General features: G+C 36.7%; 1 protein-coding gene across 2 annotated transcripts in view; it reads left to right on the forward strand.

Annotated features, from left to right (window-relative positions):
* The window catches only part of FAT1 (FAT atypical cadherin 1), a 104477-nt gene that overhangs the window by 49157 nt on the left and 37992 nt on the right, over positions 1-17328 (forward strand). For both annotated transcript variants that reach the window (XM_086612303.1, XM_086612304.1), the window contains exons 3-6: positions 1870-1931; positions 6642-6971; positions 7519-7729; positions 11949-12088. In XM_086612303.1, the coding sequence (XP_086468429.1) occupies positions 1870-1931; positions 6642-6971; positions 7519-7729; positions 11949-12088 (743 nt within the window). The remainder of the gene's footprint in view (positions 1-1869; positions 1932-6641; positions 6972-7518; positions 7730-11948; positions 12089-17328) is intronic.

Below are 17328 nucleotides of genomic sequence, written 5' to 3' on the forward strand. Positions count from 1 at the left end.
AGATTTGACCATAATTGAAACAGCCATTATTTGCACTATCTGTTTTTTGAAGAATAGCTGTTTGAACATTTGACAGCTGTAATATTGCCTTATATAGGTTTTGTTCATATAATTTAGTACAGGTTGTCTGTTTTGTTGGTGTGCGTAGGCTACGACTCTGTTTTGACAGCAGCATTGAGTAGCTCTATGCACTGGTGGTAAACAATTGTTTCTATTGGCCTTTCTTTTTTAAGTGAAATTGAAATGTTTATTGCTCTTCTTACTCACACAATCTATTTTTATCACCTGTGAGACAAAATTGAAGACTTTTTTTGCTGTAGCAGATCAACATTGAAAACTTTATAAATGGTTTTGTAAGTTTTGCTTATGAGAGGTCTTATTAATAGAAAGCTTACGTTATAGTTAGAAAAAGGAACATGGAGTATGTGGCCTGTCTTTTGATCCCTATTTTGTCCTTAATTGGATAATTGCTTCCCTGTTTTTCAGTTTGACAATTAAGGATCAAGATGGCAGTGCTTTTCTGTCACTGTAAAAAGCCAGGAGAGTTGCGTGAAAGGTCTCATGACACTGTAGCATCTTCTGTATCTGGCATATCCTGGATTCCTGCTACAGAGAATATGAAATACTTTGGCCAGTAGTGGCTTGAGTTGAGCGAATCTAAATCTTGGTGTTTGTTACATGAAAAGCCAAATTTGGTCTAGGAGGGTTTACTATCACAGGCTCGGTGCCATGTGAAAACAGTGATGGTGTTTGTGGGGCCAACTTGTGCCTGCGAACAGGTTAATGGCTTTTGTGCAGCAAAGGAACTGAGTTACCCCTTGTGTCTGCATCCACGGCACTGTTAACCCACACCTTGGCAACCCATTCAACTATAATTGAGTTGACTAAGTTTACTTTTCATGAAACTCAGTAGTTAAAATTTTGAACCTACTGCTAGAGATAATTCATTCAAATAAGATCCTTTTGTATTTAGATTTAACTTTTTGTCACTCTTACTCTTTGACTTTCTTCATTTGAAACAAAACTCATCATGCCTTTCTAATCTTGGATCAAAGGTGTATCAAACTCTTGCAACAAAATCTAACATCGTGCATCAAAAACTTGTCCTCGTTCTCTGCTATTGCCAACAGCTAGAGTTTGACTCCTTGTCATTGCCAAATCAAGCCAACACACACAAGTTGGTCTGGTTTCCACCATTAATGCATGTTCTGGTTTAACCTCAGCTGGCGACTAAGCCCAACCCAGCCACTCGCTAACACTCCCCTGGTGGGATGGGGGAGAGAATCAGAAAGGTAAAAGTGAGAAAACTTCTGAGTTGAGATAAAGACAGTTTAGTAGGTGAAGCAATAGCTGTACACACAAGCAAAGCAAAACAAGGAATTCATTCCCTGCTCTGCATTGGCAGGCAGCTGTTGAGCCATCTCCAGGAAAGCAGGGCTCCATCACTTGTAACAGTTAACTTGGGAAGACAAACACCATCTCTCCTGAAGAGATTGGTAATTACTCAAATAATATGTGTAGGCACCCTTTGATTAAGGGATATGAAGACTCTCTGAAAACAAGACTTCCTGTGAGAGAATTACATATGTTACTCCTGTCAGAAGCATGACGTACATAGATGTGTTGGAAAATTGTGCTATGTCTGTCTTAAGGGTTACAACGCCTTAGCTTTCGGATTGCAAAGAATATTTTCATGGCCCTTAAGGACTGGAAACGTCTCTCCCCTTTCTTCCATAAGTTCTGCAAAAATAAACGAGACTACCTAAGAAGAAATTGAGATTGGAGGTATCAGTAACTACTGGTTTAACCTGACTTTCATTCAGATTATTTTCTTGAAAGATCTGGTTAATAATTCTTTTATGTTTACAGGTCTAATTACAACCACGTCTAGAAAACTAGATCGAGAGCAGCAGGGAGAGCATATACTGGAGGTAAATAATTTCTTTCATTCTCTGAATAACAGTGACTGTAAGTTCATTGCTTTTACAGAGAGTTGTTTACCATACTTGATTACTATATAAAGAATTTAGTCAGAAATAATTTGCTTCTATGTTCGTTATTTTCCAATGCACAAAACTATCTGTCTTACAGAAACAGCGTGTTGGGACTTTTTCTTAAGAAAAGAGTTAAGGTACAGATAGAAAGCTATCTTTTGGTTTTATGTCTCTAAACCAAGATTTTCTTTCAAATAGTACAAAGGCATGATTGTTAAAAGGAGTGCGATTCCCTTTTTTTTTTTCCTGTGTAATTATTGAAGTGGCTATTTCAGCCTGCCTTTTGCTGACTATAGACCTCTGAAAAAGAAGTGCAGAATCTTTTTTAAACATTGAGAATACAAACAGATTGTGAGTAGACCTTTTATCTGCACAGCATATTTTATCCATCACATAAGTAGATGAGTTGCAAAATATGTGTTGTAGATCCAGAGTACAAGAATGTGACATAATTCTTTTAGCTACATTTAGTTGATTACCTGGAATTTGTGTAATACCTATTCTCATTCTCTGTCAAACAACATGAAAGAAAAACACATAGACAACTATGAGTCTTCTAGTTTCACAATGTTGCCATGAAGTGTGAGAGCACTGTACTTCACCTGCAATGAAGACAATATTCACAGTGATACTTACATACGAAGATTTATCTGGAGCCTTTATTTTGCCTCCTGTCCTGGATGATTGATAAAGGACTGCCATGGGAGCCACAAAACTAATATTAATGCTAGAGAAGCAAGTCTGGGCTTACTCAAAACTTGTGAAATCTATACAAAGATTTTTTGAATAGAAATGCAAGGGCTGCATAGACTTGGAGGTAAATGTATTCTTTGGTAGCATAACTATCCTTTTGCAGACCTCCAGCATACTTAGTCTTCCTGGCCCTTTTCTATCCCTTTGGTGCACTGCAAGCTGAATTAATGAAGCTGTTGGACCAAATTGCTATCATTATTTTCATTTCTGTATCAGCTTTGGACAGAATTCCTTGCACATAAGTAGCCATAGGGTAGAATTTCCTCTGCAGTGTGTTTCTAGTAGTAGTAATAGCAAAGTTAATTAATCAACAAATCTAGTTTAATACTAGACACGTTATTCCTGTACATTGTAAAGGAATATCCTTATCCTTAAATTTGCTTGTATCAGTTTCCCAAAGCACTTCATGTCAGTTATATCTTATTTCTTGACCACTGCTTTATATATTGGTTGTAAAATTGGTATCTCATGACTTTTACTCCTATGTGTATTATGCTGATTTTTGTATTAGATTTATACAGTAAATAAAATGAGCTGTGGATTGTTCTCTGGCATTGAAGCCACCTGGCACAGCGTGGCTTTGATTGTTTACACCTTATCCCTAGAACAAGGTGGCACATCCAAGTTGCCTGTTGAGAATGGTGCCTGAGTTGTGTGAATTCTCAGACTGCAGGTAGGCAATGTGTGAGAGTGTGCACTTGCTCAGAGCCAGACTTATGCCAGAGATCACACTAGAAGTGTAAAGTTACGGGCAGTTGTCTGCTAGAGTTGTGCCTGATAATTTAACATAAGTTATTACAAGATAACACGAATAGAATTCAGAAAGTTTGGGTTTTTTTTTTAAGGTTACAATATCACACAATGGTACGTAAATCCTCTTGGTTTCAGCATTCTGTATAAAGCTAACAGATTAAACTGATTGCTCTTTAGATTGGAATATTGGTTATTTCCTGCTGGTATCATTTATAATTCTTCATTCTTCCTTCATTTTGAATCCCAGCTGGTTGTTAGAGTTTTAAATAAAAGTCTGTGAAGTATCCAACGGAAGAACTCTTAAATACAGAGCAATAATGACAGACAGCACGGCCCAAAGTAGCAGTTTTCCCATTTGTTAGTTTTATGTTGACACCTTGGAAAATAGATTGGAAAGAAACCCAGAAATGCACAGAATGGTAGGCAATATTATGAGCCAAATGCCTGAGCATCTGGCTAATTAATTGAGCATTGAAATGTTGACCAGATGGGTTGGTGGGTTTATTCCTTGTTTGCTATTAAACTTGATCCTTGATTGCACTCCTGCTTACATAATGGTAATTAATATGCCCCCATTCTTTTATTCCCAACTTGCAACTATTTTCCAAGTGCCAATTGACACCTTTTTAATGCAGTTATTCTAGGTTAGCTTCATGTTATTCTCTCATATCTTAGTATTCTGTTTGTCATGTCAGGAACGCCACCAAAACTAATGTTGCATTCAAATGTAGATTTTCTTCAAATTTGCCTTTTTTTTTTTTTCTTCACTTGGTTCAGGGCAATGCTAGTTTTATGTTAATGGGCAAGTTATTCTCTACCCCTTGGAATTTCCTCTTTTGGGATGTGTTTTGTTTTTTGGGTTGATTGTTTTTTTTGCAAACTGAAAGATATGTGGTGTTCCATTACAAGTACTAAAGGGAACAGATACTCATATATGTGGAAATCCTACCATCTGTTAGAGATGAGCATGGATATTTACATTTCATGTTACATTTCATGTGTTTTGTTGTGGTTAATCCCTTTAATCATGCTTTTTCATTTCCTTCATGACTGCAAGTTATACCATGTTTCATTTCTATTTCCATATTTTTCTTCCTAAAATAGATGAGAAAGAGCAAAAAAAGAATACCCGATCATGTCCTCATTCACGTCAATGTAAATTCATTTCTTCTTCAGGGATTCAATTCTAGTTTTCCCTTAGTATTCATTTCATTATTTTGTATCCATGTTATCCTTGAATCCTTATGTTTTTCCATAGTCAAGATTTCCCAGGGCATCCTAAGAACTAGTTAGGTTAACACCCACATTCTTGAAGAAAAACGTTTATTCTCCTCAAATCGGAGTGGGCTTGCTGGAACTGGACTATCCTGTATCAATGGTGTGGAGGGTTTTTTGTTTGGGTTAAGGGGGGTTGTTTTTGTTTAACCTCCACAGCTCTGATCTGAGAATCATAGAATCATTTAGGTTGGAAAAGGCCTTTAAGATCATCAAGTCCAACCGTATGTCATCCCTGATTTTTTTTTTCCCAGGGCTACTCTAGCAACTGACTTCTGTACGGAGCTTCCTCACAGCAAAGACTTGTATCTTCCTCGCAAACTCAAAACCAAAATGAAACTGCAGTGTGTAACACACTTCCCACAGAATTTGTTTGAAATGTTGGCTGTTTGATTGTTTTGTCTGTTTTATTTTGCATTCCTCTACAGCTTTGACAATATCTGGTAGAATTATATGAGCATGTCTCAGTTTATCAGTTTCCTCTAATTACAACAGAGCTGGCATAGATGACCCTCAGACATCCCTGTGTGTTTCTGTGTAATAATAAGGAAGGTACATTAAGTCAAGGAAGATGATTTTAAAGGAGGGGAAAAAAAGGGGGGGGTGAGAAAAAGAAAACGAAGGGGAGACCATAGAAAGGCTGAGGAAGAGTGCTGCACTGGGTCATAAAATTTTTCTTAAAACAAGAGACACAAAGATTAACATTTTAAAGTTAAAACCAAGAACAGTCCAATTGCAAATAGAAAGTAAGGAAAAGAACATGAAAGATTGACAAAGAAAAAAAAAATCTTACCATCATTATTCCTTCTGTCTTTAATGCCAATTTTTTTTTAAAATATCCCCTTCAGAAACTGAGATTTACATAAACTGACAGAGGTCAGCTGGTAATACTGTTATCAGTGAATATGTTTTAAATGCTTTATGTGGTAGCAGCTAAACTCTCCCTTGAAAATGCCTGGTGTCTGTGTGAGCCCATTAGCTTTTCTGTGGATGGCAGGGCGGAGCCAGAAGGTGATGAGTCTGATTCTGTAACTCTTTTAGTAACTGAGCTCTTGCAGGAAGCAGGAACTTAAACCCCTTTATTTTTCTTCTTTGTCATAGATGCTAAAGTAATTTACATATGCTCATATTTAATCTCTTACTTTTGTTATATTTTTGATTGCTACCTATGCCAATAACATGTAATCAATCCTAGAATTAAGTTGGAGAAAATTTTGTTCTCATTTCCTAGCTTTTTACTAGAAATTTTTACTATTGCTGGAAGAGCATACTTGGTTTAATTTCCCATTTCATGTAGTCCATGGTAATAGATTGTTGTGTCTTCCTTTGAAAAGCAATGTTTTTAAGCTTCTTTCAAACAAGATAATGATTTTATATCTTAAAACATAGGGGATTTTTAGGGCATAGGCCTGTCAAATTCTGAAACTTATATTCTTATCAATTCCATCTTTTGAGGTGTAAAATCAAAATCTTGAATTGAAACATTGCAAGGAAACACTAGACTGAAAGTATATTAAGATATTACAGTGAAGCTGTTATCAGAGATACTATACTTTTGTGCCGTTCCTGTACTCAGGTTAGTATGTCAGTTACAGTGCTGCAAAACAGTGAAGTATATTTAATATATATCTATCAATTCCTACATTCCATACATTAAGCATCAAAATAATAAGATAGTAGCTGAATAAACTTTTGTAGTGCCTTTTGTAAATATTCACCAAATAGCTTTACACCAAGGTCTTTAAGTAACTGAAGTTAGGGAATTACTTTACAGTTGTTGTCACAGTTGTAGAAAAATCTGTTTTAAAAAGAACATTGTTGGAAGGACCATGTTTGAGTTGAAAATATCCTTTTTAATAAAAACAGGTGACGGTAACGGACAACGGTATTCCTGCAAAATCAACAATTGCACGGGTGATTGTGAAGGTCTTAGATGAGAATGACAATAAGCCTCAGTTCTTGCAGAAGTTCTACAAAATCCGTCTTCCAGAGCGTGGTAAGCCAGAACGAGAGAGAACTGCTAGGAGAGAGCCGATCTATCGAGTTATTGCTGCGGATAAAGATGAAGGCCCCAATGCAGAGATCTCTTACAGCATTGAAGATGGTGATGAACATGGCAAATTCTTTATTGAACCAAAAACTGGAGTGGTTTCATCAAAGAAATTTTCTGCAGCAAGAGACTATGATATCCTTTCAGTGAGTCAAAATCTTGTCTATCATCAATACGCGAGTGTTTTGTTACCTGTATTCTCATCCCTTCTTATTCAGCAGCTGGCAGATGAGTGACTGCAGCATCTGAAAGAAGAAAGCTTCAACAAATCCAAAAGTATTGTTTTATGGGTTTGTCTGGTTGGTTTGTTTTTGTTGTTTTGTTTTTTTTTTAAAAAGATGATTTCAGATATTTGTGTTGAGAAAGTGAATCAAGACGCTGCTGTTCCTTTCCAGAACTTGACAGATAATGAACATGATGAGGGAACATAAGCAATTCGTTTGACTCTCTTTCAGCAGGAAAGGAAAATAAAAGTGAATTTATGGTAACAGTTTGTGCTACTATCAGGTGCTGCATACTTTTTCTCATTTGCTGTCCAGATAATGAAGGGCAAGTGGCACTTTGAGAGACACTTAACCTTTTTGGATATATTTCACATAAGCAAGCGTGCTTGGAGCTTATTACTGCTTTTCCATTTATGTGACATCATGATTTATGTGATCCTGTAGCCTAAAAGATGTGTCTGTTTCACAGATTAAAGCTGTAGATAACGGTCGTCCACAAAAATCATCAACTACACGGCTTCACATAGAATGGATTCCAAAGCCTGTCCCACCCACAGAGCCCATTTATTTTGAGGAAGCATTTTTTTCTTTTACGGTGATGGAAAGTGACCCAGTTGCTCACATGATCGGTGTAATAGCTGTTGAACCTCTTGGAACACCACTTTGGTTTGACATAACGGGTAAGGATGCCTTAAGGGCTTTTATTATTAGAAACAAATGCATGGAGTCTGAGATACTGGAGGGCTCGTTGCAGCTTGGTTTCTTAGTTGCTCTTCTATATAATGCAAGGTTTTGGCATTCTTTAGCTGTAGATGGGTATTTTTCCCCTTATTTCATTATAAATCAAAATGACTTAAATTTTTATCAATATCACTATATATCAAAGATTAAAATTACATTTCAAAATATCTGCTGTGTTGCAGTTTTGGAAATGACTTTTGAATGTTGTGTCAGTGAAATTAAAACAAATCAAATCATTCTCATAGACTGTAGGATGGGGAAAGAAAGAAAATACCAGTTTTCTGCAAATCAGGATAGTGTATCCAAAGAGAGATTATACTGTTGACATAGATTTCTTGACCTCTGGGCTGCTTCTTAGTTTGCTGTCCCTTGATTCAGTACTAAAAAGAAAGCTTGCGATGTTCCTAACCTCAGCAAACTTCTTCCTGTATGTATTCTTACTACTATATCCTATCTTATCCTCTACCATGGAAAGGGGATTTCTAATCAGTAATATGACTATATGTTGATGCCTTAGTGACAAAATGAATAATACTTTTTAGACTTACTAAACCTATGAGCACCAGGAATACAGAGTGTTCACTGTATAGCTGGTACTAAAAACAAGTTCTGTCATGTGTTACATGCTTTAGAACAAAGGAGAATAGTGCAGTCTTGTTTCAGGAGAGGTATCTGGTAGTGAACTGGTTTTGGTCTTAAGATAGCCATGTCAGATTGGGATTTTTCCACCACATTCACAAGAGAGAGAAGGATCTTTTTCACTTTGGTTACTACTAAAAGTTTAGCCATGATTATAGTGTTAAGTTGTTGGGCAGATAATTTTTTGAATTATTTCTTAAAAATTTAATTATTTTAAAGGTCTCTTTTGCTGATATGTATTTCCTAAGGGATGCTGAGAACAGCAACAGTTAAAAAGAGTTTGTAAAACCGATCCATGTAGCAGGAATATATAAATGCCAAACACTTGAGCGTGTTGTCAGAAACCTAAAGCATGTGAGAACAGACACAACTCTTCCCTAAATGCATGCTTCATGCACGAACAACCTGTGATGATAATAATTGCTAATGTATTAAATATTTACATAGAATTTTTTTAATGGTTCTTTCTAATATATTTTTTTGGGAAAAAAAAAGTTCCTGTCCAAAGAGATCATAGTTGAGTAAAAAGTGTTTGCATTTAGACAAACCGAGGGGTTAGAGATCTGTACAACAGTGCAGAGAGAGTAGAGTTCAAGATGCCTTCTTGCATTCTCATAAGGGCAAAGCTCTCTGCTTTAGAGGTATTTTGGAACTGAGACTGCTCTTCCAAACATACACACTTATAGACATCAGAGTAGAAAAGCAGAAAATACAAAAATAACTTAAGTGGGCAGGAGAGAGGAGAACGTTCTATGTGCTCCAATTCTAACAGGGCTATCCAGGCAATGGCAAACAGAAATATCTGTAAACAAAAAAAAAAAAAGAGTCCATGAAAGGAAAGGTTAAGAAAGGACTGTTGTCAGAAAAAAGGGAGTTTTTTTCATCATGGAGATGAGAGAGAGTAGATAGAAGAGGCCTCAGAGGTTTTGGAAGTTTCCACAGAGTACAGCGATGGCATTTCCTGGGGTCTTTTTATTAGCAAAATTTGTTAATTAGATTTGGGATGTACTTTTCTATTGTTCTTTTTAGTTTGCTTCAACTGCTGTGCACTCTGAACAATGTGCATATCTGAATAGAATTCTGATCATAGTATTACTTTCATTTGCTCCTTCTAAGCATGCAGCACAGTTTGGACATTTACAGAATTTTTATTGTATGCTTAATGCAAAATATAGATTATCTTTTCCTGCTATTTTTAGAAAGACATATACAGAAAACTCCAAGGGGAAATATCAGAACTTGTCCATGCACTGTAAAATAAACCATTTAATTTTGACTGTTTTCTTAGTAAAAGTGTTTTGGAAAGTTTGATATGTGATCATATTGTGAAGTTATCAGCTACTCTTACAGGTGGTCACTTTACTGCCCTCTTTTACTGTTTCTAATAGCATGAATTAATTTGATTGACAGCTTTCCTTTGTGTTCTGTGCTTGCTTTCCATGCTTTCTTTCTTTTTGGCTGAGCCAGGAGACAAGCTTGCTAGTGAAGTATTTTACATCTTTCAGATGGCTTGTGACCTGAACTGTACAGCAGAAGGTATCTGCTGAGATCACATAATTTATTACCAGATTATGAGATCTGAAATGAAAGCGTACATTTATAAAATATTTATTTTATTAACCCTTCGGAAATCAAAGTGCTCACAGTTGCATTTGTGACAGGTTCGTTTTTGTTTTGTTTTGTCATCATTACATTTATACAGCATCAATTCAGAGCATCCAGTTTTGGCTTTGGCCAAAACTGTTGCTGTTACACTTTCAGTGTACCAGATGCAGAAGTTTGGGTTGAGTTCTGCTTCAGCGGATTGCCAGATATCACCACTACTACAAAAATTAGGCAAGGCCTTCGTGATTTCCTTGATAAGGAAGAAAAAAAAAATTGGCTAGAGAGCTTGTCCGTGTATGAGAGAAACTAAATGAACAGATTCATACCCATTCACCCTCCTCTTCCCTTAAAATGGAGATGACTTTATAGAGACATGTGAGCCGTCTAAGAAAATGGTCTCACATGCCAGCTATAAAACAAAAGCTAGAGATTCACTTTCTGAAGCTGACGTCTTGCACAAAGCCCATTAAAAATATTTCATGTACACCTTTTTAAAAATAAATAAATAAATAAGGCTTCTGCCTTTCATGCTGTCCAGTTTGTATCAACTTTATTATTCAGAAACTGCTGCGTGGCCAGTAAGAGGAGTTGGCTTTCAGTGAAACTAGAAAAAATACATTATTTTTGTCATCATCAAATATCTTAAATCCAGTGAAGCAGAATCCAGCCCACTTTTCCTAAACTGATACGTCTGTCATGCAATGAAACCTTTTAAGGGTGAAATAGTTTTTACATGTGAATGGAGCCCATTTCAGTATTTACTGTTCTTTCTTGGATTAAGTATAAATTTGCAACCTTTGGAACTTCACTGTCTGACTTCTAGCCTTGGCTTTTCATAAAAGGCATTTAGTGATTTACAAAACATAGCGTGTAAAAAAACTTTTCAAACAAAAAGAAAAAAATACACTCAGATTATACCTGAATGCTATCCTTGTAAAATATAATTAGAAAAACACATGCACATAATTAAGAGAAATTGGTTTGCCATATCTAGCACTGGCTTGACCAAAATAAAAATTGATTCCTCCATTTTAGGTGGTTTATTGAGAGAGCTAAAGCAATTGTAATTAAATGGCAGTATTTATCATTGCTAACAATATTTGGACTTAATGGACATTGTATTCTCTTGACAGTCAGCTCAGAGTGGCATGATGATGATCAATTAAATGTTTAAATGACTAAGTGTAGCTATTGATCTACACAGTTCTTTAACTATATTTCAAAGGGTAATTTGAAAGTTTCACCAGGGAAGTTAAGATTATTTGCTTCAGAAAATGAGCTTGGCCATGTTTAAACATTTGGGCATTAAAACATTTTGCACTCGTCTGAGTCCTGTTTATCTCAGTAGGAGTTAGATAGTGAGTTCTTTAGATACTCAACATTGAGATGAAAATCCTTTGGAGGTACTGTAGCTTTTTCAGCCTTCTCTATAGTCATACGTGAGTATAGTAATTTATACTCTGATCCAAAAAGAAACAAATTTGACTGTATGTCTGATTTGGGATTTTCATTTATTTTGATACAAAGTATGTTTTTCACGAATTAGCCTGACAATCTGCACAAAATAAACATTTCACCCAGTAATTCTCAGTTTACTGGTATTTGGAATCTTTATATTCTGGTTAAAAAAAGAAATAAATAAGTAGAGAATCTTGCTAAGAATTTACCTGCTGACTTTCCATAAGCCAGACAAATAAGCTTTGTCCAAAGCTAATCAGTTTTAAATATCTGTAAATAGAAACATATCACATTACCAGGAAAGAAAAAAGGTTTTAAAATAAGTGTATATATAAGTATATGTGTATGTAGTTCCACCTTCATTAAGCATCTGAAGACAGAACATCATCATATATGAAAACAATGAAACAATGCTGTGTTTTATGAACTTCTCCCTTTCCCAATTTCCTGAACAAGGTGGCAACTATGACAGTCGATTTGATGTGGACAAGGGCACTGGAACTATCATTGTCGCTAGACCTCTTGATGCAGAACAGAAATCAAATTACAACTTGACAGTAGAGGCAACAGATGGAACCAGATCTATCAGCACTCAGGTAATGATCTTTCTAATGAAGTGTTTATAGGAGAAGGAATTTGTAGCTGGGAGGGTGTTGCATTTTTCTCCTTACCCTTTTTTTCATCGTGGACAATAAATATGGTTTATATAAATTAGAGACTCTGTCTAAAGTAGAAGTGGATTCTGATACTTGTAGAGCCATGTTGTTTGGCGGTCCAGGAGGAAGGTTGTGTGTTACTATGCTATAGTCTGAATCACCAACTTTTTAAGTTATATCATGTTCCTGCATTAGCTGAGTAAATGAAAACAGAAACTTAGTCTTTCCATGCATGACTTACTTGCAAGAAAAGGATTAATACTTCTTATCTGAATTACCCCTCTTTATCCAGCTCCCCCAAAATCACCAAATAATATGATTACTTCGCTTGAAGACTATTGTAAGGTTGTTTGGTTCCCTCCTGCCCCCAACCAAGATCTGCGGGTGACAAATCGTATAATCCAAGCACCATTTTATGAAACTGAGCTGCTTTTTCTTCATGGTGTACATACAGAAACAAGGTTTAGATGATAACATCTCTGTGTATCTTCCTGAGTACTTTCTTATAGCTTCAGTGGAGGTAGAGATTGCCAAACACTCTCCGAAAAACAGCAATCTTAGAGAAATCAATTTTTTTCAAATTACCTCTCTGTTAAGGCTCCATGGTGGTGGCAATTCTTTGCAGTTGGACTAGTGAGTTCACTTTAAGGCAGAAGCCTTTTGTGACACTATTGGAAGTAACTCATAGTAAAATAGGCTATAATGTATATCCCTCTTCTTTTTCCCATCTAGTTTCTTTCCCCAGCCCAGAAACTGAATATATTTGGAATTAAGGTTTAGCTGAGGTTGATGTGAATGGAGCTATGAGCATAGAGGAGCTCTACTTTTCTTCCAAATAGAAAGGAAAGGATTTATTTACTGAGTTAAGACTGTTGGCTTGGGACAGTGATGTGTCTGTGTTACCTGCCCTCATCATTGACCTACCCCTCAGGAGCTCAAAGAGCAGTAAATGGGTTGCTGCTGTCTTTTCTGTACATGGAAATCTGTTATGAATGCAGTTTCTTGTTGTTCAACTTCTGTGCAGTATGTGTGTTTTTCTGTTGTCTTCTCTAACGTCTTATATGTTGTCTTCCTCCTTTGGGCCAGAGGGAAAGATGTTTCTTGTCAATATTTAGGATTTAAACAGAATCTTTATTGAGCTGACTGCATATCTGGAGGCTTGATAGGTCAAATAGGCTAAATTCAATATTAGAAGATTGCAAGGTTAGCAGTTTCCTTTGAGAGCTGCCTTTTCCTTTAATGGTGACAATTGTGAGTGATATTCTAGACCATGAGTCTTCAAACACATGTCCCCCAGTCAGAACTTGCTGCTACCATAGCCGTAGTGCTATTGCTTCTGGTGCTGATGACCACCATAAAAGGTTTGGAGAATCTTTCTGTAAATTTATTGCCTAGTTGTGGCAAAAATATTGAGCAGATTCGTTTCTACCAATGGCAGAATGCTGGAAAGAAGGCATAAATTAGTTTAAAAAAAAATTAAAAGAAGCCCCAATCCAGTTAAAGAGAATTCCTTTTGCCTGGAAAGTCAGAATGACAGCCAGAGGCTTTCCACACACACTCCTCCTCCTCCCAAGAATGCAGTCAAAAACGCCACCATGCAGAGTGGTATCCTGGGGACTAGTAAAGGCTGAATATGTGGTCTCGATGACTGCAGATATTCTATCCAGTGCTGCTGCTTATATAGCTGAATTTATGCAGGCGTCCTGAGCTGTCACAGTTGAACCATGATCTGCTTTGTCTTCTGGAACAACCAAGAATTGGAAGGTCACAAAAGTACTTTAACCCTCACTCCTTCTCTTCCTCTGGGTTATGTGATTCATTTAGTTTTTCTTGGAAGTGCACAAGTGTAGCTTTTGTCCGATTTCTTTAAATGGATTTGTTATTTTAGCATTTTGTAAAGCTGAGTGAGCATTATAAACATTTACCACCACAGTCTTCTGCAGAAGAATTGGAGTAGCATTCTCAAACTTACCATCTCTTGTTTCTGTGATTGCTTTTTGTATGATTTTCTTTCGTGTCTTTCCTCTCAGCCAGAGTTGGCAGGAGCAGAGGTTGTGGTTTCTGTTACAAGCAAGCACAAAGGCTTCTTTTGCATTTTCTTTCTTTTTCCCTGCTTGTGGGATAAGCACAAGTTATGCTGTTGCTGTTTGAGTCTCAAGTTACTGTGGTATATATATTGAGGAGCATGGATTAGTTCACACTCTGCAACTGTTGGTGCATGAACAGACTTCTGATTTTAATGGATTCTCTTATCTCTCCTGTAACTCCTGACCACCCAAATGGACTAATCTGTTGAGACAGCCCTCAGTACTAACGTTAAGAAGATGCATTTCAGATGAGGTTTAACTTGAGGGGAATTAAAAATGTTGATATGAAATCAAAGTTGAAGGTGTGATTTATGGCTGCCAGTGTATAAATGCCATTACTCACTGCTGAAATAATGATGATTAAAAATTGAGTGTTGATGTGGTGTTGGAATCTTCTAAGAGCTGATAAACAGTTAAAATGGAGTGTCAGGCAAAAGAAATTCTGAATACTGAGTGCATACATTAGGAACAACAATATGCCATACACAGCTTTTAGCTTGCTAAGTAATTGCTATAAACATTGGAAATAGAGTTAAACAATTTAGCAGACCTTGATTAACAATAGATTAAGTAATTTTACATTTAATTCGAAAAAGGAAATGACATTTTCAAGATATTGTGGAGGAGGACAAGAAATGAAAATCTTATTGTAAAAGCAGTGTATTGAATCTGACTTTAAACTCGAAGGCATTTGCTGGCCTCAGGCTGTTAACATCTGCAGAGCATTTGACTCTCACGACTTCAGTTAAATAGCTTTTTTGAAAGATACAGCAGCAGTAGGCGTGGAGGCTATTAGAATTTTGCATACATCTAAATGCCAAATGCATGATGCAAAACAAGGACAAACAAATTCCAGGCCTACAGTAGTGGTGTTTGGCAGATGATGTTAGAGATGACTAGTGTCACGCTAGGAAGGAATATCATTAAAAAGACAAATCAATATACTTATGGTTTCGTTTTAGAATGTTTTGGCCTGAAATAGAAAAGGTTATTCACAGCCTCTAAGTAGCAATATATGAACTATTGAGTTGGTTCTGGGGGGGAGGAACAAAGAGAAAGAAAGAAAAAATCCTGTTTCTAGCTATAGCCACTTCAGTCATTGCTATGTCTGTCAGTTTTTTTCACTGGAAGTAATACTTAAGATGGTTTAAAGCTAATTGCAGTGTTTTACCTATTGCTGTGCTATTGCAGAATATTTAATCTTGCTTTATGCAAAATTTATATGGATATTATGCTTTGGGAATGAAGAATAGAATATTTTTCATTGATTAAATGTACATTTTTGCTTGTGATCACCACACTGCTCCACAGAGACATTTTAGAACTGGAATGCAGTTATGTTATCTCTGGATAATATAACTTTTTGTTTATGAAAACGATTTTAAACACATCAATGTAACTATAATGTAATTATGAATGGAGTGAGGAGGAGATGTTAAATTTCACATAGAAATCAGCAAATGAAAATTTAGATTAAAACAATCCAAAGGAACGTCACGTTTAAATAGTATGCACTGTGTATGTTTTGTTAATGGCACATAGCTCCTCTTTAACTTCCTAGTAATAAATGTATTCCAATGCAAATTTAGATTTCACTTGTGAAATAATTAATAGATTTCAATTCTAAATAGAATCATAGAATGGTTAGAGTTGGAAGGGGTCTTCAAGATCACCTAGTTCCAACCCCTCTGCCATAGGCAGAGACAACTTCCACTAGGTCAGGTTACTCAAAGCCCCATCCAATCTGGCCTTGAACACTTCCAGGAATGGGGCATCCACAACTTCTCTGGGCAACCTGCTCCAGTGCCTCACCATCCTCAGAGGGAAGAAATTCTTCCTTATATCTAATCTAAATCTACCCTCTTTCAGTTTAAATCCATTGCCCCTTTCCCTATCACTACATGCCCTTGTAAAAAGTCCCTCTCCAGCTTTCCTGTAGGTTCCCTTTAAGTACTGGAAGGCTGCTAAAGTTCTCCCTGGAGCCTTCTTTTCTTTAGGCTGAACAACCCCAGAGCCTTCTTTTCTTTAGGCTGAACAACCCCAACTCTCTCAGCCTGTCTTCATAGGAGAGATGTTCCAGCCCTCGAATCATCTTCATGGCCCTCCTCTGGACCCAAATAATCCTGGGCTGCTTTGTTTGCTGTCTGAATAACCGTTGCATCACTCTCAGTGAGATCTGTGAGTAGAGGGCAGTTGTGCAACACAGCTCTTGCATAACCTTGCAAAAGGAGTCAAGATTCTTTTGTACCAAGCCGTTTTGTTTCAGAGATCGCGTTATGGTCTGTTAATGTCAAACTTTTCTATAATGTGCCTCTTTAATATGCAAATTCTTTCTTAAGAGATAATATTACTATATTTCCTTTGAATTTAATCTTACAATTTCATTGAGAAATGCTCGATAGCTGTTTTTATGGTATTATACGTGTAACTTCAGAATAACACAAGCTTTTCATGTGTTTTGTTCTCAGGTGCACAAACTCATTTTTTTCTGTGTGGACCTTCAAAATTACACTCACAATTATTACTTCAGGTGCCTTTCATTTAATTTGAAGGCCCTAAGAGTTTATGTGAAAATTTGGTCCTCTTACATTTAAAAGGAAATTGCACATCTAGCACCTGTCATAGCATCGGTAAGAATCCCTGTCTTGAAAGTAGGGTCTCCTTAGTACATTTATTTAATAGTTTAGATTGGAAGGAGCCCCTGAAGTTCATCTAGTTAAAACTCCTGCTCAAAGCAGAGCAAACTGCAGAGTTGGATCAAGTTGTTCAGGAACTTGTCAGGTTGTAACTGCCTGGGATGACAGGGCACGACACCTCTTCCTTGGATGTGCTTTTACATTAGTTTTTAACAACCCTCACAGAATCACACGGAATCACAGATTGTTAGGGATTGGAAGGGACCTCAAAGGATCGTCTAGTCCAATCCCCCTGCCGGAGCAGGACCACCTAGATCAGATCACACAAGAACGCATCCAGGCGGGTTTGTTGAAAACAATTTTTTCTTATGTCTAGTTGTAGTTTCTTTTATTGGAGCTTGTGAGTGTTGCCTCTTGTCCTTTCACTGTGAATCTCTGAGAAGAGTCTGGTTCTCCT

The sequence above is a fragment of the Tauraco erythrolophus genome, chromosome 5, assembly GCF_009769465.1.
Source record: "Tauraco erythrolophus isolate bTauEry1 chromosome 5, bTauEry1.pri, whole genome shotgun sequence".
In the NCBI taxonomy this organism is placed as follows: domain Eukaryota; kingdom Metazoa; phylum Chordata; class Aves; order Musophagiformes; family Musophagidae; genus Tauraco; species Tauraco erythrolophus.